We start from the raw sequence: 8817 nt of genomic DNA, 5'->3' as shown, positions 1-8817 counted from the left end.
CCGCACGTCGAAGCTCGTTTATCGCAGTCTCTAACGCTCGCATATCCTTCTCGAACGCGGTCTGATGCTTTTTGTTGATACTTCAACGTTTTAACACACTGTTCCACGTAGAGTTTGTTGACGGCATCGGTGTCAGCCTCAGGTTGCGCTACACGGTGAATCTTGCGCGACCTCGCGTCATAGTCCATAGCGACGCGACACAGAGCGTTTTCGCGCACGTAACCAATCTATCCCAATGAATGCTTGTGCCGGTTGGATCATTTCTTCGTTCAAATAATCCAAATTTGATTTATTGATAGGCATTTTTTTTTCGATGCGAGTGACGCCGATCGACTGATTAGTTTTGTCGAGACACCGTTTAATTTATAATAATGCCGACTTCGCGAAGTTCCTCGATGATCAACAGAATCTCGTTGTCGTGAGCGTTGTGGCCAGCTTGGCGCGAAGCATCGAGCAATCGTAGACGATCCACTAACTCGTTGGGGCCGTCCCAGTGCACGTAATCGATCTTATTGTCGGTTAGCGTCATCGCGCGAGGCATAAATATTCCCTTTCCAGATGTTTTCCTTTTCGGTTCGGTCGACATCAATGGTGCGATTATTTGTTTGTACTTACATCCCCTGTTGCTTCGTAATTGGCCTTGCGCATCATAATTGCGTTTATGCGCGTTCGTCGCCAATAATATGCTTTTGTATTTTTGCATATCATTCTCCGTGTAAATAATGTCATCGGGAATTCTCTTAAAAATCAATTCGTATAATCCTGGTGTACCAATGTATCTCACTTTGTCTATAATTGGAGAGTCATCTCTGTCGATGTCGAATCGTTTGTTACCGAATAGCATTTCATTCTTGTCGAAATAGACACCGTACACGTAATCGAATTCTTTTTTTTTTATCGCCACCGAGGAGAGTGCTCATGTACTCTTGTCCCAGTGGTCCCAAGTGCATTCGCAACATTTCTTGACTTTCGGCGTTTGTAACCTGTTTCGAACGAACGATGTTTCAAGCGAGTTGCCCGCGGTTTCGAAAGCATTTTCGTTTGCGAGTGTTTCGGGTATCGTAGGTTGTACAATTCTTGTTGTCGCGAATGGTGTAAAGGTTATCGGCGGTTCATCCAGTAAAGCATCCGATGTACGCGATGTCGATGAGCGATCCACGTTTGATCGTTTCCTCTTTTTCGGTGTCGCTTTCTCCTCCTCATCTTCATTTTTATACTGCTTGATGGGTAACGTTTTAATCTTCACGCCAGCGTTACTTTCCGGCTCGTTTTTCACCGCGATCGAGCTCGAGTTGTCGATGATCTTTTGTAGCGGTTCGATAATAGATATAAAGTGGATCTTGACCGCGATATCGTCATCGATCTTACCTGTTTTTAAAGCGCGATGTTTTTTGCGGATCGATTCGCTCGTTTTCGCAATCTCCTTCACTCTCTTTTCACGCTTGCGAATATTATCGCTCCCAGCCATGTTAACAGAGTGTCGAACGCTTGCGTTTTAACCTTCTCAAGAGAGTATCGGCAACGACTAATAGTTTTGCGATATCGCGAACACGTTAAATCGTTTCTATATCGTCCGTTCGTAAGCGAGCTATCCTTGTCTATTACTAGAAATCCATACTTTTGCTGCCAACAAGTACGACATAATTCACTGAAATCATCATACGACATGTCGGTATTCACGTGATCATTGTACACGTGTTTCAAGTTGGTACCGTCCTGTTTAAACAAGATCAGAAGGTTCGCGTTGTCACGTATAAGATGTTTCGGTATTCTCGCGTACGTCTGACAGAGATAGAAACAATCGACGTTCGAGTGACGTCCCATTGAAAAGTACTCTCTTATCGTATTTTGCTTATCGCACGCCACGTCATCGAAGACGAAAATCGAGTTTGGATGTGCCTCGCTCGGTGGAATGACGTCACTGTTATTGGAGAATGTAAAGTAGCCGATTTCGTCGATCGATGTCAACAAATTCTCCAGATACCGATATTTCGGCTGTTGCAATGACTTCGAGTACACATACACGTTTTCAAAGCGAACGCCGTGCGGGCTTCCTATCAAACTAATCAACACGTTAATTTTACCGCAATTCGAGGGGCCGCAAACGATCGCGCGTATAGTAGTCAGCAGTATAGTAGTCAGCAGCATCGTACCGTGTCTGCGAATCTCCGCGTTGTCTCCTATCAATCGTAATCTGTCGTCGTAATTCGTCTCGTATCGGATTACAACGCGCGCAAGCATCGAACGATCGGCATGCGACCCGCCGACGTCACCCCCGCGGTCGCTGATAAACTTTTAAAAACAGTATATAGTAACATAAAGATTGCTGCTCCGGCAAAGTTCAAAGTAGGTGACCCGGTGCGCGTTAGCAAGTACAAGAAACTTTTTGAGAAATGTTACACACCAAATTGGACAACCGAAGGGTTTAAAATTGTAAAGTGCAGCGTACTAATCCCGTAACCTATCTACTCGAGGACTATCGCAAAACATCTGTCTGGAGCGTTTTACGAGCACGAGTTGCATAGCGCGAATTATCCGGACGTATATCTCGTGGAGAAAGTACTGCGCAGGAGGGGTGACGAGGTTTACGTAAAATTGCTGGGATTTGACAATTCGCACAACTCTTGGATACATAAGGACAATGTGATTTAATTCATACAAACTGTATTTATTAATTACTCAAAAATTAAAAAAATATATAATGTGTACAACATATAAAAGTATTTGAAATATAAAAATATACATGAAATATATATGAAATACAAAATCTTTATTAAAACATCCTTTCCGTTCCAATATATGAAATACATATACATATGTTACATAACATTATATCGCACATACATTATATTACATTATATTTTATAAGGGTATCTGGTAATGTCCCCATGGTAATGTGTCGGTCGAATCAGGTATGATATACCGCTTGTCATCGTACGCACTTAGAGCAATTTTCGTCTCGCGAATGGTGTATACTTCGTGCAATTTCGATCTTATACAAGACTGACTACGTGTCATTTCAATATCATCATTCAAACACCGCGTATAATCGTCAAACATTATCGTTCTCGCGATGACGTTACTCTTGACACCTTTTACTTTTTTGGTATCTTTCTTGCCATCCACTCGCAAGGCATACATTTTTGCTCTAAGCCCTACAAATTCAGTCATAATCGCACTGTTATTTTCGTCCTTCATAAGACCCGGTATCTTTTTATTCACGAGCGGTATACCATACGCATTGTCAATTGGATAATCGCTCGTATCAAATTTGCTTATGTCACGCTTCATATTCTCATACACGTCTTCACATTCAATGTGATATATTAGGCTGTCTGTATCAGTGTACATTACCCGGCATCTGTCACGATAGAGCGGTGACATGTACTCGTGATGAAATTCATACAAACACGTTTTAGAGATGTCGAGTATGCACATACCGACATAGATTGGTTTGTACAATTTTACTTCAAGTTTACGTAATTCAATGGCGATTAGGTTTCAGCAAAGACGCTCCTGCTATGGAAATTTGGTTTCGCGATCATCGCCTCCGCACCGTATCGTCCGTCCCACTTTGTCAATAATTTTACATCCACATGATTTCTAACGTTTTCCATAGTTTTACCGAATACCGCGTTGTTCATCAGTTTATACAAATTTTTCTCAAAATCATTTTTTGCTTGTGTTCTAAATTTTGTATTTAGTTCGATGTAATCGCGGAGCCATGCGGATTGAGTAAATTGTAATACGCGATGTATTTTTGTAACGCGAAGGCCGTGTCGCATACATTGCTGCAGGTTGCGGTAGTGTATGACATAACGCTTCTTATCATATAGCGTTGCGAGAAGCTTATCTTCCCGCTTGCCGGGCGGCTTGTCGCGCGTCGGGCAAAACGGTAGGTCAGCGTGCGTGTCGTGAAGATGTTGTGGATATTCTAAATCTACTTCGAGGATATAGCCTATAGGCGAATCGAGCGTGATAGATGATATGTCAAAATTAGATACATCGTCGACCCATCGAAAATCGGCATATGGCAACGGTTGACACATTGCCCATCCGTATAAATTATTTACATCGAAATACATAAGGTACGACGATGGTTTCGATGAGTCGTACGATTGCATGTACTTGTTATTAGCATGGGCGTATCTGTTGGAACATTGACTTACAAGGGGAGGTCGCGGTTGACTCTTCACCGATTTTGATCTCCTTTGGTATGGTGAATCTACATCGAAAAAAAGTTGCTCCGTGTTCGAGCTTTTCGTCCAATGCGCCTTGTAAAAAAAATTTTTTTTTTCCCGAAGTTTAGAGAAATTGTCAGGTTCGTTACGAGGCCTAAAGAAAGACACACTTTTGATCGGTGCCGGTAGTGCAGCGGCAGAACACAAGAATAGTAATCCCGGGATCCCAGGTTCAGAACTTTGGGCTGTCATAATTTTTTTTTTTTTTTTAATAACGTATTATTTATTATGATAAATAAATATTCGGCATATTTTCATCGTTAGTTATGCATATATCTCTTTATATATTTAAAATTAATAAAATGATCGTAATATAAATAAAATATTTTTATAGAGAAATATTTTTAGAAATATTTTTACTTTTTAAAGATTTATACATTTTTTCAAATTTTCTTTAATCTAATAATGTTAGAATACACACTTTTCATAGCTTTACAAAATTTAATTTATTACTCATTATTATTTTCTGCTTCAATATGTAACAAATATGTCATAAATATATAAGTAAGATATTTTCTAACCGACCTTCTAGAACCCTTATTAGTAGAGAGGATCAGACGACCCTCTCCTCTCCCTCCAACGTTCCTTACACTTTCACAACCAGCAGTTGCATCCTGCGGTTCACAGCAGGTAGAAAATCCGAATTTTGTAAAGCTATGAAAAGTGTGTATATTCTAACATTATTAGATTAAAGAAAATTTGAAAAAATGTATAAATCTTTAAAAAGTAAAAATATTTCTAAAAATATTTCTCTATAAAAATATTTTATTTATATTACGATCATTTTATTAATTTTAAATATATAAAGAGATATATGCATAACTAACGATAAAAATATGCCGAATATTTATTTATCATAATAAATAATGTTATTAAAAAAAAAAAAAAAAAAATTATGACAGACCAAAGTTCTGAACCTGGGATCCCGGGATTACTATTCTTGTGCTCTGCCGCTGCACTAGCGGCACCGATCGAAAGTGTGTCTTTCTTTAGGCCTCGTAACGAACCTGACAATTTCTCTAAACTTCGGGAAAAAAAAAAATTTTTTTTACAAGGCGCATTGGACGAAAAGCTCGAACACGGAGCAACTTTTTTTCGATGTAGATTCACCATACCAAAGGAGATCAAAATCGGTGAAGAGTCAACCGCGACCTCCCCTTGTTAGACCACCGCGTATACCCCGTTCGATAAACATGACCATGTCGATATCGGTAAGCAATTCGATTGTTATATTTGTATGTTTTAATATGGCGTCCCACGTAAAACCGGGAAGAGTATAATAATACGCAGGGTCGAGTCCGTAACTCGCGATGCAAGTGTCGCGAAAGTTTTCAAATATATCTGCTAATAACAAGACATCAGTTTTTAAGTACAGATCGCTGTATTCACCCAAGGTTTGAATGGAGAATCGATTCCATAAGTTTTCGGCGTGCGCGTAATCGCTCTCGGATACAGTGTCACCGGTCAAGGAACTATAAAATGATTCGCGCGGTGATAAACGCGTGTCCTGCAGCCTGTCCACGCAGTCAATGTACTCATACGGAAAGACACCTTTTCGCGTCAATAATTCGAAATTGTGAGCGGATAATGTGGAAAAATTGGAACATAAAATTTTGAGTTTATCTTTGTTTAAAAAAGATGCTAATTTGTCAAGACTAGCACTGAGAAATTTGTATGAATCGATGAATCGTAATTTTACGCAAGTTTTCCGATCTTTGTCCTCGGTACTATTGACAGTTTTTGTAAATGAAATATATTTTTCTTTCATTATCGGAAGTAATTTGATTTCCCCTTCGAACGCTGTAGCTATATCCCCGATAATGAAATGTGCGTCGTAGCCGGATAAATTGTGGAAAACTATAGGAATGACATAAGAGTCTTTGTAATTTAGATTACAGTTTGAGTGTGCGGGACCTCTGTATTGCCCGGTCAGATGACAATGATCGCGTACGCGTGTATCGTCTTGTACAAACGGTTTTTCGCAAATGTGACATTGCGTGGCGCTATGAAATTTTTCCCATTCATCTTGCGTTAATTTTGTCATGGGGACATTATCAGACAAAATACCCTTTACGCGATGCGCTAAATTTTTAAGTTTGTTGGCGAACCACGCGACACAATCGACGCCGCGATCGGTAGGCGGATAACGTTTTATCGTACGAACATTGCACGTAGTACCCGACGCTAAATACCTCTAGTGATGTTGATCGTATGACACGTGTTCCGGTATCTTCCTCAGTACACATTCCAAGTCGGCGTATACTACAAACGGAAGCCGCTCCTTTCTGTTGTAGTTGTTGAAGCTGAGCCACTTATCCTTATCGCTTGGTAATCTGATGGCGCAGTCGTTCATCTCTCCGCAGTCTATCATGTGTGATTGCAACTTGTCCTCCCATCCGAAATAGTGCAAGCATCTATGAAAGAAAAAATTAAAATTTTATTTATGATTATTTTAATATATAATTTTATTGCAAAAATATACGTACCGATCGCAGATATATTTTTGACCATTGTGTTTGCTCAGTTGCGTGCTGACAAGCCGGGATAGATTTTTGATATACGTGAAATGCCCAACGTTGTCGTCCTCCTCCACATACAACAAACTCACATGTTTTTCTCTTTTCCGATCGGCGAGTCGTATCGGAACAATTGATAGTTCTTTCTTCCTCTCGATGCAGTAGACGTTGATTGAGATATCGTTTATATGTTCAAACTTTTTTATTTGGTTCAGCGTCATCGGAAACTCAATGTTTTGTAAATTTAGCACTGTCGTATAGTGCGGATATGAAGATTCCCGTTCCATGTCTTTCAGCGGGGTACAGAGCGGCCACCACTGACCACGCGAAACACGCATTGTCTCTGGATTGCACATTAATTACCGCTCTCTTCGTCATAATTTCTCGCGATAATTTAATATGGCATCCCGCGCGCATTGAATTATACTTGTTTATATTTATAGTCAAGTTAATTATTTGTGATAACGCCCAACCACTATCGCGTTCTTGAAACTCTTCTAGCGATGCTAGCGTGGGCTCGATAACGCGGTGCTCGGACCACTCGTGTAAATCGGACGTGCGAAAGAGTTCATAGTTTCTTGTATTGACACTTTTGTTGGCGCGTTTATCACCGGACACAAACTCGCCATTAAACACGGTGTTCACTTTTACATTAATGTGTTTTTGCATCACTTTCTGCACCTGTTCGATCACAATGTCTTTGGCATCTTCGAGAAATTGACGAGGTTCGATGTAATTATTGTTTATTACCGCACCGGTTAAGATGCGACTCTCGAACGCCGTATCAATCTCTCGCCAAACTAGTCTTTCCACGTTATTGTCGCCGCTGTATTCACCACCACTGGATATAAATTGTTTTTGCAATCGAATTTTTGCACCCTCGAGTCGCGCGATTCTAGCCACCAAAGATTGTCTATTTCCAATCGAGAGTCGCGGACGCTTGTTACGGCTGTTTTCTTCGAGCAATTTGATAAATTCCTCGCAGCGCAGCACCCATGCAAAATATTCACCCAAGGTGGTGACTTGGCGGGACCGCTCCAACAGGTCGCGTTCGTTCTGCTCAATGTTTTCCATTATTTCTTTTATTCACTATTATACCACTAACACTTCTAATACAAGAAAGTAACCACTAAACTTTTTTCACCGCTGCATCTATGCGCTTTCAAATCGTACTATGGTTTGACGCGCTCTCATCCTCCTTATATATATATTTCACCTAATTCTATCTCCTTTTCTAACATTTGGCGTATCTCAAAAGATAGTTTCCCGAGATATTGGTTTTATGGATAGAGGAGTAAGGACACAAGCTGCCGAACGTTGGCGCCGATACGTTGCATTCTTCCTTAAAAAATATTAAGAAAAATGTTTCGCTCTCGTTTTTATAGGAGATTTTCCGCGAGGGTACAAAGCTGCCGAACGTCAACGCTTTTACATTTACACCTATAAATAACGTTTGACATGTTCGTCGCAGCGTCGGCCCTAATCTTCATTCCTTTCCATAATATCCTAATGATTTTATGGACATTTAATGGACATTTTGTCCATAAATGAAAAAAAAACATAATTTTATGGATTCTAGAATGCTCCGGTTACAAGCAGCCGGACATCGGCGCTTCCGTAATAAAATTATACTAACGAGGGTACAAAATTGTCAATCATCGGCGCTTGTTCTATACCTCTTTTTGGAAAAATGTCTAAGAACCCTCATAAAAAAGTCGTAAAGATACCATCTACAAATATTGCACTCAGAAAACTCCCCCCCCTTCTTTGTCGAAACATCCCCTCCACCCGCATGACGTCAGCCCCCGCGCCGCTGAGATACCCCCGCCCCGCGTGACGTCATACCCCTCGCCACGGAGAACCCCCCACGCCCCGCACCCCCCTCAGAGGACCCGGGTTAGAACTCTCCTAGTATATCTACTATAGTCAGAGGGAGCAACGTCTGGAGAATACGGCGGGTGGGGTAGGACTTCCCATTTCAACGTTTCCAAGTATGTCTTGACCACTTTCGCAACATGGGGTCGAGCATTGTCATGCTGCAAAATCACTTTATCGTGTCT

The 8817-nt window shown here is 40.8% G+C and overlaps 1 protein-coding gene across 1 annotated transcript; it reads right to left on the bottom strand.

Moving 5' to 3' along the window:
• Positions 1–2862: 2862 nt before the first annotated feature.
• LOC145944732 (uncharacterized) lies at positions 2863–3438 on the bottom strand. Its single transcript, XM_083053290.1, has one exon. The coding sequence runs from the start codon at positions 3436–3438 to the stop codon at positions 2863–2865; it is 576 nt and encodes a 191-aa protein (XP_082909416.1).
• Positions 3439–8817: the final 5379 nt, after the last annotated feature.

Source organism: Prenolepis imparis, unplaced genomic scaffold, assembly GCF_030444845.1.
Source record: "Prenolepis imparis isolate NDT839.2.m4 unplaced genomic scaffold, iyPreImpa1.0 SCAF_1, whole genome shotgun sequence".
Taxonomy (NCBI): domain Eukaryota; kingdom Metazoa; phylum Arthropoda; class Insecta; order Hymenoptera; family Formicidae; genus Prenolepis; species Prenolepis imparis.
This window is presented reverse-complemented; position numbering and strand designations above follow the sequence as displayed.

Coding starts and splice junctions, on each gene's coding strand:
- LOC145944732 (XM_083053290.1), bottom strand. CDS start 3,438: ATGTGCATACTCGACATCTCTAAAACGTGTTTGTATGAATTTCATCAC.